Source organism: Cynocephalus volans, chromosome 7, assembly GCF_027409185.1.
Source record: "Cynocephalus volans isolate mCynVol1 chromosome 7, mCynVol1.pri, whole genome shotgun sequence".
Classification (NCBI taxonomy): domain Eukaryota; kingdom Metazoa; phylum Chordata; class Mammalia; order Dermoptera; family Cynocephalidae; genus Cynocephalus; species Cynocephalus volans.
In genome coordinates, this window is record NC_084466.1 from 96,001,077 (window position 1) to 96,022,232 (window position 21,156).

General features: G+C 40.5%; 1 protein-coding gene across 9 annotated transcripts in view; it reads left to right on the forward strand.

The window, feature by feature from the left end:
- USP54 (ubiquitin specific peptidase 54) overlaps positions 1-20,139 on the forward strand; it is a 65,205-nt gene extending 45,066 nt beyond the window's left edge. For 2 of the 9 annotated variants that reach the window (XM_063101490.1, XM_063101492.1), the window contains exons 15-22: positions 1,026-1,193; positions 3,761-3,880; positions 4,791-4,986; positions 6,778-8,174; positions 13,491-13,609; positions 13,927-14,067; positions 17,372-17,558; positions 18,813-20,139. In XM_063101490.1, the coding sequence (XP_062957560.1) occupies positions 1,026-1,193; positions 3,761-3,880; positions 4,791-4,986; positions 6,778-8,174; positions 13,491-13,609; positions 13,927-14,067; positions 17,372-17,558; positions 18,813-19,372 (2,888 nt within the window). In that variant the 3' untranslated portion in view covers positions 19,373-20,139. Of the gene's footprint in view, positions 1-1,025; positions 1,194-3,760; positions 3,881-4,790; positions 4,987-6,777; positions 8,175-13,490; positions 13,610-13,926; positions 14,068-16,322; positions 16,458-17,371; positions 17,559-18,812 lie in introns of those variants that run through there. The other 7 variants (XR_010024019.1, XM_063101493.1, XR_010024020.1 and 4 more) reach the window with 7 other exon arrangements.
- Positions 20,140-21,156: the final 1,017 nt, after the last annotated feature.

A 21,156-nucleotide genomic window follows, 5' to 3' on the forward strand; every position in this document is an offset into this window, starting at 1 on the left:
TTACAGTTAGAGACCCATGGAAGAAATTAGTGCTTCACAATGAAATTACACATTTGTTTTATTTCCCACATGTTAATTTATTTCATGTAGAGTAACATTGCTTTGAGAAACTTGTGATCATGTCTGAACCTATTCCCCCGTCTCGTCTCTTCATAGCCAATACATTTTTAGTATGCTAGAGATTGAGTCTCATGATTTCCCTAAAAGTCCTCGATTCTGGACTAGCTGGATAGAATCCACCAAAAGGATACTGGTAAAAGATATTTAGCAAGGAATTATGACAAAATTCTTCACATACCGTATCACCACACCGTCTTTTTTTAATAAATTCTATTTATGCCCCATGATTATTTAAAACCTTTTTTTAAACTTAATTTATCATGCACGTGCTTCTAGATCTATTTAGATCCACCTATGAACATTTTTAAGGCTGAAGTTTTACTATTGTGGACATTTTACAAACTCATAAAGACATGGTGGAAATGAAGCATGAGAAAATGCTTGAAGCTGCAAATGAGTCAGTGGTAGCACCTGGTAGAGAGCGCTTGCTGAGAGCATGGGTTATGAATTTAACCGATTTGACTTTGATTCGGCTCCACCATTTGCCACTTTGTTACCTTGGGCAAATTATTTATCCTCCTTGTTACTCAGTTTTCTTATTCCTAAAATGGGGATAATATTAGTATCTACCTCACAGGTTGTTGTGATCCTTTTAAGTTGTGAAATAATACATGTAAAAGTGCTTGAAACTGTTCCCGGCACATAGCAATGCTCAATAAATGTTAGGTGTCATGTTGTTATTGTTATGATGCACTCGATAAATATTTGTTGTTATTATTATTGTTATTATTCATGGCCTAGGTCCCACCCTGAATCTGATATGGAAAGTACTATCCAAAACAAGAACTCCAAATTGAAGGCAAGATTTCCAAAGGAAAAGCAACGCAGTGGCCATAAATTCAGCAGTTGCTTAATATTGGTTACAGAAATGTGTTGACTTACTTTCTCCCTTGCTTGTATCCCAGGTGGGGAGATATCTTCTAAAAGTGAACTAGATGAATTGCAGGAAGAAGTGGCCAGGAGGGCCCAGGAACAGGAACTTCGAAGGAAACGGGAGAAGGAATTAGAGGCAGCTAAAGGGTTTAACCCTCATCCCAGCCGCTTCATGGACTTGGATGAACTACAGAATCAGGGTAATTACTATGAACATTAGGTTGTGGGTAATAGGGGCAGAGCGAAGAGGTAGAAAAAAGAAAAACCAAGCTTGTTAAGTTCCTTGTCTTCTCTTTAGCAAAGTTGTATTTTATCTTAATTCAGCCATTCCAGTGAGAGCTGGTTAACATAGGAGGTGACAAGCACTGATTTGGGGCACATCTGTTAAAAGACTATAGATTAGAGATGGTATATTGTTGATGAAAAATGTTTCCCATGAACATCTAGAGAAGATGTAAATGTGAAACTAATCTCAATTCAGAAACAGCAGAAAAGGGCAGCAAACCACGCTGACAGTGAGGAATTCTACTTGCTGGGAAAAAACATACCCTGGAGCTTCAGGGAAGTGGACTTGCTAAACAGGAGCTGAGAACACAAGACCTAATTTTGATCCCATGACAGTTCATTCCCCAGTCTCATGTGATTTGCGTGGACTTTACTTAAGTTTCCCCAACTGGCCCACCATAGTCACGTTTTTTTCTTCCTAGAATTTCTTTAGGATGTCACTTTGTGCCGAAAGAGATTAGCTTTCAAAATAAAAGTTATAAAAGCCTGAAGTCTTTACTTTAAATAGGCTGTGAAACCTATGTCTCAGTTTGTCTTTCTATAAAATGAATTTATCATTCTTACAGAAACTTCCTGGGCTAAGTAGTCCTACCTGGGGACAGCTTTTCTCCTTTAATTGTCTTCTTTTTTTTTTTCTCTTTAATTGTCTTTTGATTCAAGACAATTGTTGCTTTGTATTTCCCAAGGCATTGAATTTATTTCCAAATTAGTCTTAAATTCCTAATTACTTAGCTCTGTATATTTGGATAGTCCTTTCTTCCCTTTTGACCTCAAGCTGTACCACATTGGTATCCGCAGGTTTATATTGCTTCTGAAAGAGGGGTCTTGTTATTTCCCTCCTCACCTCCCTCCCCATCTGTCTGGGCAGTACATTAAAGTAGGGAGAGAATCCCACTCGCTGTATTTTATCGGTTCAGCATCTGCTGGAAGAGCAAGGAATGGAATTTGAAGATTCTGAAGAATAAGAATTAAAATCTAGTATAGTGATTGATCAACTATAGTTTGCCTAGTTCTCTGTAAAGTAGAGAACTTTTTATTTAATGGCTGTAACCCCCACTCCTGATCATAAAGGTTGTATGGATTCAGTTGATTCCAAATATTATGAGAGAACTTCATGCCTCGGGGGCGGCGGAAACCACGACTCTAGAGACAGGGAGGAACCTGAGTGCCAAGTTCTTCAGAACCAACCTGCTACTTCCCCTGTCTTCCCATTGCTCTCAAAAAGCCACAGTGAATTAGGAAGTGAATGTTAGGGTTGTGGCAGAGCCTTACTTACCATATCCAACTGGAGGTAAGTGGCGGATGATGGACATTTTGGGAGAAATACTCAGACATTTTGATTCTTTTCCCTGTAGCCTTGTGAAGGCTCTCTGGCCATCCCAATTGTAGGTGAACTTACATTACAGCTTGCTACCTATGGTTATGAGTGAGTAGAGGGAAAGGGAGTTCATACACTTGAGGGTTCTTTTACAAAAGCTGCCCTTTTTATACTTCCTAGCCTTTTATCTGGCATTGTACTTGGATGTTGTACTCTTTTGTGGCAGCTGGCCAGTACAGGGATCCGAACCCATGACCTTGGTGTTACAAAGCTGACTGACCAGACCCAGACATTGTACTCTTTTGCACCTGCTTTGGCACACATTCACTCTGAGAGCAGGAGGGAGTATTCCATGCTTCCTATATGTTAAGGTGACTTTTTGGGTAGTTTTGATGAGTGTGAACATGATAAAAGTAAGTAGATAGCAGTGCTGATGAAAGGTATGTCATGCTAAAAAAAAAAAAAAAAAAAAAAAGCTGGCAGAGTAGCTCGGTTGGTTAGAGTGTGGTACTGTCAATACCAAGGCCAAGGGTTTGGATTCCCATACTGGCCAGTACAAATAAAAAAAAAAGTTATGTGCATGCTAACCAACAATAAAGGTAGTGCCCTGGTAGATACTGAGGTAGGAACTGTAGACCATCTGTGACCAGAGGTGCACTGATTTTCCAGTTTAGGGTGGTGCAGAGAGGACTGTGAATTGACATGGGAAAGAAGTGGTATGAATGGCATTCCACAGAATAGTGAAGCCACCTTTGCCATAACTTAGCAGTGGAGGTCTCAGTGGAAGTCTGGGGTGTTGTGACACTGGCTGGCAAGATGTATTCTATTGCATTGTGGAAGAGCAGTTTAGTTCCAGGCATGAGAACCCACCCTTCTTCTATTGACAATACTTTGTTCTTTCCTTGAGGGACTCCCTAAGAGGTCTTAAATTGGAACATGTGGCCGGCAATGTCATGTCTCTCTTTCATGGCCTTGGTACGGTCTCAGTTAAGGTGAAAATGGATGTTTTGCTTATTTTAGAGAATTCTTAATAGCAATGAGAATTAGAATAAGAGTAGACCAATAGCTTCGCAGCAAGGATCTGTGTGTACCAAAGGGAAACAGCAATACACAGGAAAAGTTGGAATGAATTATAATGAAAATGAAAAGCACTGGCCCTTTCAGGGAGGAGTGACGGCTTTGAGAGGTCCCTGCAAGAAGCAGATTCAGTGTTTGAAGAGTCGCTCCATCTGGAACAAAAAGGAGACTGTGCTGCTGCTTTGGCTCTCTGTAATGAAGCTATCTGTAAGTAACTAACGGCTATGGCTATGGCACTTTTGACTAACTTCACAATAGGTATTATAAGTGTTGTCACTCAGATGGGATAAAAGCAGTTTTTATATATCCTCATTCTTGCTCTCTCAAACTAAAGCCGTTTAGCTGTCTTTGCCCTTCAGATTTCTAAATGTGCCTAGCACTTTCACTGTGGCCTATGAATATATACTGGAATAACCTCAGCAAGAATCAACAGATGAATTCTCCAGCCATGCCTACTTTCTTATCCTAACATAAAGTGAGACCTTGAATGTGAGGTTAGTTTGCTCTTTCTCTAGTCACTGACTAGTGAGTTGGAGCTTATGGCAGGAAAACTGAATAAACTGGCTTTTACTTCCCAGCCCTATGACTTTCCACTATGGTATTTGATTCTTTCTGTTTCTTTGCTGCCTTCCTGGTATGCAGCACAATAAGGCTACAGAAGGGACTAAGGCTTAGAATTGGTATCTGATTCTTAAATATGACCCACAAGAAGCTGTGCTCAGTACTGACAGATGTGGATTTTATTTCTGCCCTGGGTCACTGGGAAGGGGGAATTGGGATCAGAATGTGGAGACCGGGTCAATTGTAAAGGATGACACGAGTGGCAGCCTCTAAGGTGGAAGCACCAGTTTATCTTCCTGATTTATTTTAGGTTTTTTTGTTTGTTTGTTTTTTAATTTGAATTAACCTGTTTGGCCTCCATGGCTTCCATGAATGTTCCTTATAGCCATAGCCAGCTCTGTGCCCTGGACAGCATATGCATGGTCCATGCCTTGCATTCCTGCTGCATATTTTGAGTTTTACTGCATATCTTTGCTCATTTTTGTTCAATTTTATTCTTTTTATTTTTTGTTTGTATTTTGTGTTCTGTTTCTGCTATTTTTCTTTTGCATTTTAGCTAAACTAAGACTTGCCCTGCATGGTGCCAGCTCTAGCACACACAGCAGAGCCCTAGTCGATAAGAAGTTGCAAATCAGTATTCGAAAAGCACGGAGCCTGCAGGATCGCATGCAGCAGCAGCAATCATCGCAGCAGCCGTCGCAGCCCTCAACCTGCCTCCCATCACAGGGGGGGGCCCTCCCTCAGCCAACAAGGTAGTGCTTGGGAACCACATTAGTTTATGGACACCAGGGGAGGAAGTGACCATGGGTGCTCCGCAGCAAGAGCTCTCATTATCTTGGTGACTACAGGGGAAAGAGAAGAGTCCTCTGAAAAGATTTTCTTCTCTCAGGTCAGATATACAGTGAAAAGCTCATTGCACTGCTGATCCTTTCTTTAATAGTTCCTAGAAAGATACAAAAAGTACAGCATAAGAAATAGACCATTTGTCCAAATTTCCTATGGGTGAGTTTATCCCTGGACTTGTATAATAACATGATTATTATATTTGTACATACTAGGTTCTTAGACATGGCAATCCGGGTTACATTTCATGTTGTAGTAGCAACCATGTGATTTATTTTGGGATTTCAATGCTTCCTGTCTCTCATGGAAGTAGAGAAAGCAGTCTTTTCCTTTCCTTGCTCTGTGAAAAGAGAAGAGACACAAAGATTCCCTTTGCTTTGCTTCTTTATAGTCATACTAGGAAAAAAGTCCCCGTAGCCATTGGTGTAGTTCCCATATCTTAGCCCTTGAATCTGGCTTTGAATAGATGGATTTAGGTAAAAATTAATTTTGGCTGTTAATAAGTCTGAGTAGTTTTCAAAATATAAATATAACAAAAACAGATAGCATGTTTTGAACATTTGCCTAAGTCTAGGCACTGAGCTAAGCTCTTTATATGTTTTATTTTCTTTCATTCTCACAATAGTCTTATGAGATAGGGACTATTATTTAGCACATTTTACAGATAAGGGAACTTGGGCTAAGAGAGGGTAAGTAAGGTATCCAAGATTACTTAGCTACTAAGTGGTAGAATTCAAATCCAGGTCTGTTTGATGCCAAAAAGCCATGTCCTTAAGTATAATGTAATATTGCCTTTTGTGATTATTTTTCCCATATAAGTATATTACATTCTTCATAATACAGTGTGACTGGGTGACTATACCCACAAAAATTTACAGTATATTCTCATTCAAATTTACAAACTTGTTTTGAATATAAGCAATTTAGACAGCTAAACTCTTTCCAGAAAATTTATACCGCTTGATGTGTGTGTGATTGAAGATTAAGTGCTTGTAACACTGAGTTTTTTTAGGTCAGAAATATAAAGCAATTAATGAGAAACCAACTAAATACGATTAATACCTACTCCCACTCCTAAATCTCAAGAGAGTCATAGTATATTACTTTGGGGAAACATCTCAGTGAGTAATACTATCAAATCCAGATTATGAAAACACATTTAAAATGGTTGATTTCTATGTAATCCTATGAGCCCAAATCACCCTGTATTCTGTAAATGTGGCCTCTTGGTTCCTTTGTCTGGACTGCCTATTAGGATCCCAGGTAGGATTTCCCTCCCTGTAGAGCATCCTGGATTTTTGCTGTTTGGTATGAGTGATTTTCAGGCTTTGCTTACCTTCCATGTCATCTGCATGTGGAACTAGCAATTTTTGTTTTTTAATTTGCTAGTAGAATGTGATTGGAATGGGACTTCACTGGTAGTGAGGGATATTGGCAAGGGCTGCACTTAGTATCACTGTGTGCAACTTTGGTGAAGGCATTTAATAAAGAGGATTAAGATTACCTATTTACTTGGGTGTGAGCTGACCATGTGCCTTTTGTGAATCTCTGAACTGTCGACTCTACCTGTGCTTGTCTTTCCACTTATTTTCACATTCTCTCTGTTGATAGCTAGAAATGGGAATGCAACGAACAGCTCTGTGTCAAAGTGTTCTTGTCAATCAAAGCAGCTTATGATTGGCTCTCTCCATTTGTTTCAGTGAACAGCCTATCCCGCTCCAAGTATTGTTAAGCCAGGAGACCCAACTGGAACCCTGCACAGATACAGAGTTTGGGGCCAGTTCTTTCTTCCACTCGCCTGCTTCCTGCCATGAGTCATACTCACCACTGTTCCCAGAGTCACCTGCCCCGTGTGTCTCACAGTACAGTTCCCCCAGGACATCAGCCTCAAAACTTCTGACTTCGGTTGAGGCGAACAGCATTGACCCCTCTGCATTCCACAGTCAGAGTTTACCTAAAACACCAGGGAGGACTGAGAAGAATTCTTATTATGGTTGGGAGCCATTGGATGTCCCAGAGGGTAAGCTGCAAGGCTACAAGGGTGACAACAGCAGCTGCAGCAGGTTTCCTCCACAAGAAGGAAGAGGCATTGCTGAAGATCAGCTGATCCAAGAAAAGAGGGATCCTGCTGACCCATCCCTGGTGATGCCTTGGTCACAACCAGTTGGAATAGCCACCTCTGAGAGAGAAGATACACATAGATTAAGCTATAGTCCTTCAACTTCATCAGCTCAGCCCAGCCTTCCCCTGTATAGGGCCTGCCATCCCGTACTGCCTGCTGCTTCTTCATTTGTGCTTCACTCTCTTGATCCTGTGCAGAGAACTGACCTATGCCTCCGAGCCCAGAGCCTCAAAACTTCATTGACTTCAAAAGTGGATGGAGGCAGTGAGGAGCCCTATAGGCCAGAGTTTCCCAGCACAAAGGGGCTTGTCCGCTCTCTGGCAGAGCAGTTCCAGAGGATGCAAGGTGCCTCCACAAGGGATGGTATAGGTTCCCAGGATAGAAGTGTGCCAAATAGTCTGAGGAAGAACTCTTCCCCTTCTGACTCTAAGCCTCCTTTCCCACAGGGTCAAGGGAAAGGCCACTGGCCTTGGGCAAAACAACAATCTTCTCTGGATGATAGGGGTAGATTGCCTTCCTGGGAAGATCCTGCTGATCATCCTTCTCTTGGCATGAACTCTGGGATGCCTAATTGTGAAACTTCTAGAGGAGAACAGCCCAGGTTGGCAGAACCAGGTATATACCAAGGGAAATTGTCTCAAATGAGAGATGCTAGGCCTAAGGAGCTGGGCAGCAGTATCGACTTGGGGACTTCCTTGCCTTTGGATTCCTGGGTGAATGTCACAAGGCTCTGTGATTCTCAGCTTAAACATGGGGTCCCTGGGTCAGGAATGAAGTCCTCCCCCCATGATTCGCATACCTATGTAACCTATCCAGAGAGAAATCACATCCTTTTGCATCCACATTGGAACCAAGACACAGAGCAGGAGATCTCAGAATTGGAGTCTCTCTACCAGGCCAGTCTTCAGTCTTCTCAAAGTGGTTGTTCTGAATGGGAGCAGCAGGATGTGCCCTGGCACGCCCTTAGTCAAACAGGTAAGAATGAAACCAGAGGTGGAGAGAGTGAGGATCGTGTCAAAGCTGAGGACAGGATCAGGTGAGGGGTAGTGTTCTGTACAGATAGTATCCCCAGCTTAGTGGGAGGTAGTAGAACTTCTGACTTTACTCATAAAACCTTCAGGATAAGGGCTAGATGTTTTTCTGGCTAGAGTGGAGAATGGAGGCAGAATTATCACTCACAGACCAATTCCCTCCTTCTGTAGAAAGAGATCACGAAGTATTTGCCCATGGCTTCTCCAGTATGCAGTGCTAAGGAATGGTCCATATGTCTTTGAGAGTGATTCAGTGTGTGATGGGGGGATGCTGAGAGGAAAATTCATCCTTCTATGGCTTAGGAGCTAAACTAATCCCAAGATTCAGCCTCCAAGTATACCTCACAACAAGGATGTCCACATTGAGCCAAGCCTCCAGTGTGGCATTTCCAGACCATCCTGAGCCAGCAATATGGAGACCTTCCCTGACTCCTTCAGGAACTGCCAGGTCTAGTGTTCATAGAAATTTCAAGGTAGCATAACTGTAAGGTATCCATTCACCGACCTTCCCTGAGATAATACTGAGTGAAGAGTGAAGCCTATGCCTTAAGTGCACATCATAGACTTAGTTTTGGGAATTGAAGATATGAAGAATGTTTGCAACTTAGATTGATGCACTTAACTCCAAAGACTGAACTATTTTCCTGGTTCTGACATTAACTCTCAGAATAAATTTGGAAAGTCACTTAATATCCCAGGGCCAAGGTTTTACCTGTAAAATTAGAGAATTGGTTCAGTGATTTTTAAAAAGGTATGTTCCAACTGTAAGATGATATGTATAATTCTGTGGAATTGAACTCAGAGAACTTCATCTTCAGCTTGAGCGTGACATTTTCCATAATGGTACACATTCCTTGCATGCTAATAACCAATGTTTAATTACAGCCAAGTAAGTGTTTATTGAGTACCTACCATGTTCCCCAGAGCTGGGAGGGGATACCACATAAATGTAAGATTTGATATTAAGATACGTTTCTGAGGATCTGCATTCTAGTGTAGACTTCGCAATAACATTTACTGAGTTCTCTTTAGGTTCACGGGACAGGGCGATATGGGAAGATTCTAAAAAAATGAGGAAAAGCTGGCATCTGCCTCAATGAGCTTTCTCTCTTAAATAAGGGAGAAAGACTACACAAAGGTGTTTTAAGAATAATAATAATAAACATAGAAAACAATATATTGCAAAATTATGCTAACTAGTTGAACGTTAAACATTGTATTAAAAAAAAATCCTTGTGTTACCCAAAATAGCAACATTTTTCATCGATAGTTTTGAAAATAAAGTATCAAAAACCATTGATAATCTGACTCAATATTTTTATAAGCTTATTTTTGTTTTTTTTAAATACCTATATACTATATATTATATTTTGTTTTTATGAAAAGCAGGATCATTACAATATATGTATACAGTTTAGTCTCATGATTCTCTCAAATTATATCTGAGGATTCTCCATTAAAAACTACTTTTAGTGATTATAATATGGTCTGTATGAATATCATAATTTATTTATTCAACCATTCTACTATTTTTGAATATTTAGGTTACTTTCAGTTTTTTGATAATATAGCACTGTGATGAATATTTTTGGATTTAAGTGTTTGGCTACATTTCTGATAAGCTCCATAGAATAAGCATTTAGAAGGCTAATAACTAGTTGAAGATTATTAACTTTAAAAAAATCTCTTGATATATACTGTGGCAGATGCCTTCAGGAAGATTATATATCTGAAAACAGTATGAAAGAGTACCTACCAACCATTAATTTTTTATTTAATAGTGAACAAAAACTAATTTTAAAAATTCACCTAATCAATCAGTTCTCAAAATACTTGTCAAATGAAACAGTCTTTGTTTTGGTTAGAGTCCCTGGTTTAAAAACTGAGCCCTTAAGAACTGACATGACATAGAATAAAGAAGTGATCCGGTGGAATTAATCAGGAAGGAAATGATGAAGGAAAATGCTAATTAGGATCCATATATGAAAAATATAATCTTTGGGGAGTCCTTTATCTTATTATAAAGTATTTATTAAACACCAAGTTACTTTTTTTAAAAAATAAAAGTTTTATTGATATGTAATTTATATATCATACATTTCATCCATTTAAAGTATGCAATACAATGATTTTTAGTATATTAGACTTGTCCATTCATCACCACAATCAGTTTTAAAAATATTCTTATCACCCCAAAAAGAAACCCTGTACAATTAGCAGTCATTCCCCATTTCCTTCTGCCCCTCATCCAAGCCCAGGCAAGCAGTAAACTATTTTGTCTTTATAGATTTGCCTATTCTGGACATTTCATATAAATGGAATCATACAGTATGTGGTCTTTTGTTACCAGATTAATTTGGAAATGATTGTAGTTCCTAAAGAGTTATATAAACATTGCTCTTGACCTGTATTCTAAATTTCATAGTGTTTTGAGTTTGGACAGGCATCATCTTATAGATATCTACTTAAAATTTTTTTTTGTTATGGAAAATTTTAAATGTATTCAAAAGTAAAGAGTAAATATTATAATAGTCCCTCCACCCTGCCCTCCAGGTGCTTATCACCAGCAACACATGGCCAATTTTGATTTAGCTATACCTTCCATTTTCCCTTCTCCACTGGATTATTTTAAAGCAAAGCTCACACAGTATATCATTTCACTCATAAAGTTTAGAATGTCACCCTCAGGAATAAGGACTTTTTTAGAAGGCAAAACTATAATATTATTACATCTAAACTATTAACAATAATTTCTTGATATAATACCTAGCAATATTCAAATTTTTCCAATTGTCTCATAAATGTCTTTTCACAGTTGGTTTATTTCAAATTGGGATCCAAACAAGATCCATGCATTGCATTTTGTTGATATGTCCCAAGTCTTTTTTTCTTTAGCCTGTAAGACTCTACTTTCTTTTTTCCCCTTGCCATTTATCGGTTGAAGACATTTGGTCATTTCTCTTATATCATTTCACACATTTCTTGATTTTGATGATTATAATCCAGTAGACGTTTTTTGGTTTTTTAAAAAACATGTTCTCCTAGCCTCCATTTTTCCTGTAACCTGGTATTTATGGCTAGAGGCTTGATGAAAATCAGGTTCAATTTTTTAAAATTTGAACATTTAATAGGTAGTACTTTCTACTCCTTATATCTTTTCAGGAAGTACATAATATCTGGTAGTCTTTCTTTTTGTTACAGTTGATCAGTGAGTATACATTATCTTAACCCTACTTTCTATCAAATCTGGAAATCTCCTCAAAAGTATCCCTTACCTCCACCTCTGCTTAAATACCTTTAAAGGAATTAGAAGCTACTTGCATAAGGAGGTTCCAATGGCTACCTCTTTGTCTAGAAATCATACTTGGCTTAATTAAAGAAACACCAAATTCTAACCAAAATAGCTTAGAAATAATTTTATATAAATAGGATCATAGCACAAATACTGTTTTTATTATAGAAAATTTTGTCTATCTCTCCTTCCCTCACATCAGTCCCTACTTTGTATCCCCCACCTCCCTACATAACAGTCTAGTGTGCATATATCTGTATTTTTCTGTTCATATAACCCTATGTAGACCTACGTAGATGAGGGTACTTCAAAAAGTTCATGGAAAATTAGAAGTAAAAGATAATATGAATCTTTCCATGAACTTTTTGAAGTACTCTTGTACATACATAGTGAGTGTTTTTTGCTTGGGGATTATATTGCAGATTTTTTTTTCTTTTAACTCAAAGATATTTTATGAAAATTCCCCAAAGTCATCTAGTTTAACTCAACTTATTCTTTTTAGTGGCTGGGCAATATTTGATATTGAGGATACCATAATGTTTTTAGCCATTCTGCTATATATGGGCCTTACTTTATTTCTAGTTCTTGGTTACTACAAACAATGCCAGAAGAAAACACCCTTATAGATATGTTGTTAACGAACTATTATTTTTCTTTTATTTTTTGCAGTTGGGTGGTAAGGGGATCCAAACCCCTGACCTTGGTGTTACAAGGCAGTGCTCTAACCAACTGAGCTCACTGGCCAGCCTCTATTTTTCTTCTTATTCCTAGGAATAGAATTGTTGGGCAAGAGAGTAAATACATTTTTTATTTTAATGGAGATTTTCAGGTTGCTTTTTAGGAAGACTATAACATTTCACATCTTCTCCAATAATGTTTAAGGATATTTTCTTATACTTCTTGGGGAGCCTTTTGAAAATAATGATTTCCAGGCTCCAACAGAGATTCTAATTCAGGTCTGTGGTAAGGTCCAGGAAGCTCTACTTTTAAAACTCCCAGATGAATCTGAGGTGGTATTAGAACCACTGCATTTAAGCACCAGGAAATATTAAAAATAGCTGGTCTTCTATACTTTTATCAGCCATATATATATATATGAATCAAAGTATCAAATCAAGACATAAATTGGCCATGGACATATATATCAAATATTGGTCAAGGGCATGTACATATTTGGAATGGAAAACTTAATTAGTTGGATTGAGGCCAACCCTTTGGGAGTCACATATCCAGTTTAGAGCAGCTCTTCTCTGAATAATCTAGAAAGATTTTGAGGAGGCGATAAGCATTTAGTGATTGTTTAGAATTTAAGTGATTTGAGAGAAGCTAAGGGAGGAAATAAAAGAGCATTATACATGCAAAATGTTCCTGAAGAGCTCCTGCTTAGAGTAACAAGAGGTTACCAGGTGAGATGATAAAGAGTACTGTGCCAGAAATCAAGAGACTTGCATTTTAATCCTGGCCGAACTGCTAGCTACCTGTCAGACGCTGGAACTCATCTTCCTGTTAAATAAAATGAGGAGGTTTGATATATGATGACAATGATTTCAATTCTGGATTAGACTGGAAATAATGATTACCTTTTCTTACCATAGTTATTCTAGAAAATCACTATATCGGATAATTTCCTTGGTATATATTACAAGTGTTGACCCAAGTCTGACAGAAGCTGATTATGTTTATGAAAATGAAATGAGGCAAGATGGGGACATTTAGCTGTCTGTCCACAGAGCCCCTTCTCCACTAAGTTCTTCAAGGCCTGTGATCTCAGACCCTTGTTTTCTACAAGAAATTATCCATATTCTGAAACTCTCATTTCTAAATTCCAAGAGCACATCTTCATTGGGTTCAGGGATGCATATTTGTTATTTAACGAAACAAGAACTCCTGAGTTTGTGTTGCCAGGCTCAGAGTTTAGGCCCCAGGAGAAGAGATGGCTTCAACTTGTATTTATGTTTTCCTCCCCAGGCTCTGAAGATGGCATGGGGAGGAGGTTGCACTCAGCCCCTGGTCTTGGTCTCTCAAAGACCCCAACAGCAGAAATGGAGTACAGTCTCCGTGAAGCCAACACAGTGCCTGCTTCTCAGGTAGCAGCCTTGGGTGCTAAGGTGCTGCGCCTGAGATGGTGTGTTGGGGAAGGAAGTGTGGAGAGATGTGAGTGGTTGGGTTGGTGGTAAGGCAGAGGCATGGTGATGTGGTGTTATCAGAAGAAAACAAGATCTATGACTGGGCTTCTTTTGAGTGAGAGGAGATTGCCACATGGCCACTACCTCAAATATATCTATTCCAGCTGTCTGCTCGTGAGTCTTCCCCTATTCTCTGCTGTATCCCTAAGGACAGGGTCTGTGGGAAAACCACCGGTCTGGTTTTATGTGTCTGCCTGTGTGTGTCTGTGTGTTTGAAGGCTGCACCTTGCCGAGGCCTCAGCAGGGAGTATGGGGAGGATGAACAGTACAGTGCAGAGAACTTTCGCCGCATCTCCCGCAGTCTCAGTGGCACCGTTGTCTCAGAGCGGGAGGAGGCTCCAGTCTCTTCCCACAGTTTTGTAAGTAGAATCAGGGTCCATCTATTCAGAGTACCCTCCTCCTTGCCAGATAAAAATACACTGCAGGTAAAGAAGCAGGTAGAAACTCAAGATTGTAATTTGGGGGAAAGCCATGTGCACTCAGCAAAAATGAGGACACGCCGTCATTATTTTATTGATATACATTCAGTTGGAGCCCAGAGGAATGTCGCTTTCCTGTAGCAGTTCTGAAAGGGTTGTGACACGGGGTTTCCTACGGTGAAAAGAGTCATAGTGGCCTTGAGAGGAATCCGAGAAGTAAATGCTGCTGATTGGGTCAGAACCCACTCTACTAATCAAAGGAAGAATGGAAGAAATGGGATGGAGTATTGTTTTGTCTTTTCCTTCCTACCTTAGTACTTGATTGAGTGGGATTCAGTGTGTTTTCAGTCTTAAGTGAAGTATGTGCATTAAGGTGAAAAGGGAAATTATTTAAAATCTGTCTCCTTAAGGCTTTTCATATGGTACTAGTATAACAATATGTAGGTTGAAGGGACAGGAAAACAGAAGCTAGTTGAGATCAACAAACTCAAATACTATCAGTGGCTAGATCTATAGGTAATCATACTTTTTGAGAATTTCACACACTTGCCCAAGACAAGTTGAATTTTCATTTCAGTAGAAATCAGATGCAAAATACCAGTGCACTGAGGCTTGTCCGCCAGGTCACTTCAGTAAAAATGTAAAAACATGGTGCAAAAATAAAAGAGTACAAACAAGATATACAGTGAAAACTAAGTCTCTGTTCTATCAGCCCTTCAGATCCAGTTTCTCTCCCAAGTGGCAATTTTACCCCCCCAACTTATTGTTCATAAGTTCCTAAACAACTCTGAACAGCCTGCTATTCTTTTTGGAAAAGATAATTTCTTCCAACCAAAGCATTTGTTTTCATATACTTTCAATGCATTTAATGGCAAACTGTTATTTTCCTAGGAGAGGTGGCTTCCTTTCTTCTTACTTCTGTTTCATTCATTGATTCATTCTTTTAAACAAATGCTTATTGAGCTCATATTCTAGGTATTGTGCCAGGTGCTAGGAATACAGTGGTGACTGAGTTAGATTTAGTCCCTGCTTTTATGGTGCTAACATTACAGTCTACTGTGGGGGACAAATAAACAAGCAATTATAATGTGATAAGGATTTGATGCTATGGCAGCATAATAGAAAGGACATCTAAACCAGGTGTGAGGTATCAGGGAAGGCTTCCTGGAGGAAGCAAAAAGAATAGCAGGTGAAAAGACCTAAAGCAAATATTAATTTAATTAAAAGAAGCTCATTTGTTATGGTAGGATTAGAGAATCTGGCAAGGGAAGATGATAAGAGAGTGTGGGCAAGTGAGACTGGAAAGAATATAAACAAGGGTCAGATTATGGACCACAGAGACCCCTATATGTCACAGTAAGACGTTTGGAAGGATAGAGAAATGTAGACATATTAGAGAGCCAATGAGGGGGACTTGGTGCCTACCTGCCTGGAGTGGGGAGAGGGGAATCAAGGATGATAGCCAAGTTTTATGGGTTGATAATGATATATTTGAGGGAAGATATACATTCAGTTTTGGATATATTAAGCTTGACTGGCGATATCTAGTAGGCTTTTGGATATGAGACATATGAGCTAGAAATTAAGATGTGGGAATCACAGCCATTGAAAAGAGGAAGAGAATATTGTAAAAAGAGGAGAAGAACTGGGAAATGTCCCTGAAGAGCATCAGATTTAAGGTGGTTCTTCTGAAGAACCCTAAAAGGAGACTGAGAAAAAGAAACTAGATTGAAGGGAAATCAGGGAACTGTGGTATTATGGGTATCAAGGGAAGAGTGGTTCAAGAAGAAAGGAATAATTAGCTGTCACATGCTGAGAGGACTGGCATCTGGTCCTTAGGCTGTATGGTAAATGCTTACCATGTGCCACACTGTGGTAGGTGCTATGAGCATACACTGATGAAACAACACAAATTTTGCCCTTGAACAGCTTGCAGTCTACTAAAGGAAATTAGATATACTGGCATATAGATTATTTTGTTTTAATGTATTATTTACTAAGTGACTGCATTTGTCCATGTGCTGTTCAAGGGGCAGGGGTACTGAAGTGAAAAGAAATGTATTCTACTGGAGGGAGAAAGACAATAAACAAACAAACAGGTGATATAAGTCCAGACAATGATGAGTATGATAAAGAAGAATAAAATAGGCCAAGAGGATAAAGAGTAAAGAGGTAATAGTGTTTTTTTTCCTCAGGGCTATTTTTGATAGGATAGTGAGAGAAATCAGCTCTAAGGAAGAACATTTCATCAGAGATCTCAGTGATATGAAGGTGTGAGCCATGGGAAGACTGTTCCTGGTAACAGAAAGAGTAAACGTAAAGGCCCTGAGGTAGGAATGAGCTTGGTGTGTTTGAGGAACATTAAGGAAGTTAGAGTGTAAAAAGCACAGGAATGGTAGGAGATAAAGTGAGAAAGAGCATCAGGGCCACATCACAGAGGACCTTGTAGCCCACAGTAAGGAGATAGTAGGCGAGAGGTAGGAAGATCAGATTGAAGGCCGGTGAGTTTAAATATGATATCCATGTAGAAATGAAAGTACTTGGCAACTAACGGAATTGTGGTTGGGAAGTAGGAAATGACAGGCAATGCCAATGTTTGAGTCTGGGTGACTTAAGAAAATGGTAACCAGGAGGAGGTGTTTGTAAGGATGTTGGTTCAATTCTGGATATATTAGTGTTTCAGATGTTAAAGGGGATATTTCTGAGTCTTTACCACAAAAGTGAATAACAGAGTGTAGAGCAGGACATAAGCATCAGTGAATATAAACTTGACAGGCAAAAGCAGCAGCAGCTGTGGACAGGACAGAAGACGGAGTAGAGTTCTTGATTCTACATTTAAGCAGATAGATTCTAGTTACCAACACTTGGAGTAAATACAGATTTTTTTTCTCAGTCTCTCAGGCTTTCTGAATTTCTCTCCTTCATTTCTTCTTAATTTTTTAATTCTATCTCAATCTAATTCTACTGTTAGTATTAAGGAGTTTGCTAAAGACCTGAATGGTAGGATTGGGAAGGTGAGGGATATGAGGAAGACTGGTTAAGGGAACAGGATCTTAAATTTAGAGTTTCTTAGAGGGGCTGACAGGGAGAGTCGCTGAGTAAATTGGGTCCCTCTCCAGAACTAGGCATGTTTGTGCTCTAGTTCCCTCCATTTCCTCCTGTTTGCCTCACTGTGTTTACCCAACCACATCCTGCTGTGTGTTAATCCTCATCTCTATGTTTTTTTGTCTTGTCTCATTATAAGGATTCATCAAACATGAGGAAAGAGCCTTTGGAAACCGGGCACCGTTGTTCCAGCTCCTCTTCCCTCCCTGTCATCCATGACCCTCCTGTGTTTCTCCTTGGTCCCCAACTCTACCTTTCCCAACCACAGTTCCTGTCCCCAGATGTCCTGATGCCCAGCGTGGCAGGGGAGCCCCATAGACCCCCAGGTAACTTCTCCCAATCTAATATTATATGCCAGAATATGGTACCTTTCCAGGGGCCTTTAAGGGATCAAATCAGTACACCTGTTGGGGGGAGGGGGGTTGTCCCAAGGTGGAATTATGTAAGGATATGAATTATTGCTTTAAGATCAAGCATTGATCTAGATGGGTTGTGTTTGATTCATTTCTTGGGCACCATGGTTTTTAGACCGAGGGTCTAGACCAGCACCCCTAGAATCTGTCTACCCATGAGAATGAACTGCTTCAGGCCATGAAAAATAAGCTTTTAAGTGACCAAAGGGAGTTAATACTCAGTCTTTGGGATCCTCCAAAACAGAAAGTATTATTTCTATCAGCTAGTTTTCTCTCCTTCTGCTCCCTGCGTCTCAGCTGAGGGTTGGCTTGTACATGGATTACCCATGCCAATGTGTACAGGCCTAGACAATCCTGCGGAAAGTGGGTAGCATTGTTCTGGCTTTCTTTGACCCTCCACAGCAAGATGTTCTCTTTTTCCTCCTCATGGAATCTACAGTTTAAGGCAATTGTTCTCAATGGGGAAAAGAGGAGGTACTACTGACGTCTGGTGGATAGAGGCAGGGATGCTGCCAAACATCATACAGTGCATAGGGAAGTCTCTCCCCACCCCCACAAAGAATTATCAGCCCAAGATATCAATAGTGCCAAGGTCAAATAAATGTATAGAAAAGGCATCTCATATTGTGTATGTGTGAACAAAAGCAGAGATCTCAGAGATTGAGCAAGAATGTAAGCAGAGACAGCTTAACTGGAATGAAGGTACCGTGTTAAGAAGAGCTAAGTGAGGTTTTAGAGTGGTGGCTCTAGGAGTAGAGTCGTCATAATGCTATATTAGGGAGGGGCGCGCGCGCGTGTGTGTGTGTGTGTGTGTGTGTGTGTGTGTGTGCGTGCGCGCGCGCGTGCAGGAAGAGGGAATTTTATATATATATATATATATATATATATATATATATATATATATATATAGTAGCATGAGGTAGAAGGAAATATGGCAGCATCCAAGAGACTATTTCATTTGCCCAGGGTGGAGGTAAGAGACTTGATTTTGATGTGTAATAAGAATTTTAAAAAATGAAATCAAAAACAAAGCTAGGTTCCTGCTTTCCCTTGTGTATGTGCACTTGGAAGAATGGGGGAGTTGGGTGGAGCAACCAGGAATGGTATTCTGGGAAGGAGAATGGTTTTCGAAGATGTTCAGTCTTTGGGTTTCTTTTCTCTCCCCAGGAACTTCGAGGAGTGTCCAGCAGTTTCTGGCTATGTGTGACAGGGGTGAAACTTCCCAAGGGGTCAAGTGCACAGGAAGGACTTTGAACTACCGAAGTCTCCCCCATCGTTCCAGAACAGATGCCTACTGGGGTCCCTGCTCAGAGACTAACCAGCATAGTGGGGCCAGATTCCTGACTACTCCGGGGTGCAAGACTCAGCTAACCCACACTGCCACACCATCAGAAAGAAGCCAGGGTTTTCAGGTTCCTCATGCTCAGTCCTGGGGGGATCTTTTCCATTCACCCTCTTACCCTCCCATTGTTCACCCAGTGTCCCCACCATCCAGCAGTCTTCACGTACCTCTGAGGTCAGCTTGGAATTCAGGTCCTGTTCCAGGGTCCCGAGCCCCTGGTCCTCGAAGAGTAGATATGCCCCCAGATGATGACTGGAGGCAAAGCAGTTATGCCTTCAAGTCTGGACACAGGAGGACAGGGGGAGATGGGTTTCTGTTTGTTTTAGCAGATGCCCCTGGAAGAGAGCAGATGAGGGCTAGAGTCCTGCCACACAGCAGGTGGTAAGGATCACTCCTTTCCTTTCCTGGAGCCACACCTTTCTCTGTAAAACTGTACTGTGGCAGAGTTGGTACCCTGCATCCCAGCCATGGATGTGCTCTTCTCATCTCAATAGAATTGGCAGTTTCTCTTAGGGGTGCCAGGAACCTCTGAAGAGACCTGGCTGTTTGGGAGGGTATATTTGAAATTCCAGCTTCCGTTCCCCTAGCAAAAGGAAGCAGCTGCTGTTTAGGGCTTTATTTGATCCATTTAAAGACGAATCCATGATAATACTCTGGACACTAGCCATTCCTTAGGATCTTAAAGTCACCATTTTATTCCTGGATACTTTACTCCCCCACCTCTACCTGAGCCCTCATCCTTTGTTCCTGACTATATTCCCAACTTCTACTCTTTGTTTTATCCACTTACCCTGATTACCTGACCCTCTGTGTTCCCCATCTCCCATCCTTGGAGCAACATGTAGCCCTATGGTCATGGTCCTGACCACCTCATTCAGGACAGCACACCTGCCCAGGTATAATGGCCTTTCAGCCTTCCCTGTGCCCCCAAAGATTAGGTCTAGAATGTGAAGCAATTCTAACATTCACCCTTCAGAGCAGATGGAGTCAGGCGCACTAACATACCCTCCTGTTTTCAGCAGCAGAGCCATTACTGCCACTTGCTCAGCCGCCATTATAAACTCACAGAGTCAGCTGAACTATTTTAGGGCCAAACATACTGTTTTTGTAAAGTATTTTTCATTAATAAATCTGTAAGATAGTTCTATTTAATCCCTTGTCATTCTTCCCTTTTGTATGCTCTTGCTCTTTTGTATTGGGGTGGGGAGGCCTAGACATATATACGAAGTGGCTTTTGACTGAGTGAAAGTGAGGAGCCAAAGAAGAATTAAAGGATATTCACTCAAGGTGGGAGTCACTGGGCCCTAAAATAGAGTTCCTTTCCTTGTTATTACTGCTGCTAGCATGTTTCCTATCCCGTTCCTGCCAGAGGCACTCAATACATTACAAATTTCCTTCCTCCCCTCCATAGGGAGATTTTCTGGGGCTTTGAACTCCTCTTCCAAACTCAGTCCTGATCGATGTACTCTTAGTGCCCTTCCTTACCTTACAGATTGGTGATGGGCCTCCTATTCTTTCCTTACTCTCTCCCCATGGCTGTCCCTCCCCTTCCCTTCCCTTCCCTTGTGGAGTTATGGCATTTCCATGCCAGAAAAATCCATCTTCATCCCTGCCTCATTCCCAAGAGTCCCTTCCTTTTAAAGATATTTTGTGGGCTCCCCATGCAAAGAATACTCACTGGGATTTCCCTCCTCTTTTACCCCAGGTCTCAGGATCACTGAGATCGACACAAAGAAGAGGTAGAAAGGTGTGTTCTGTGAGACCTCTGGACTACGACTACCTAATTATCACTATCCATTATGAACAGATTCTGTGCACATGTATTATTGAGCTCAGATGGGCAGGAATTTCTCGCTCCACCCCACTTGGATCCTATACCATCAAGATATATAGATCTTAGTGGATATGCTGGTCTCTGCCCATGATTCAACACATCTGGTATCATACATATATTTCTAATAATTATTGATTGGACAGTCAGTTCTTGTACCTCTACCCCCTTCTCCATGAATGTCGGTCACCTTGCTGTCTATAAAGGTTTTACAAGTCACCTGGGCCTAGATTCTATGCGTGCACAGAAATAAGGAACTAATTTTAAATTTCCCATGTACTCCTCTGTCTTCCACACTTATTTTCTGAATAAATCAAGAGGGAGGCTGTGTCCTTTTC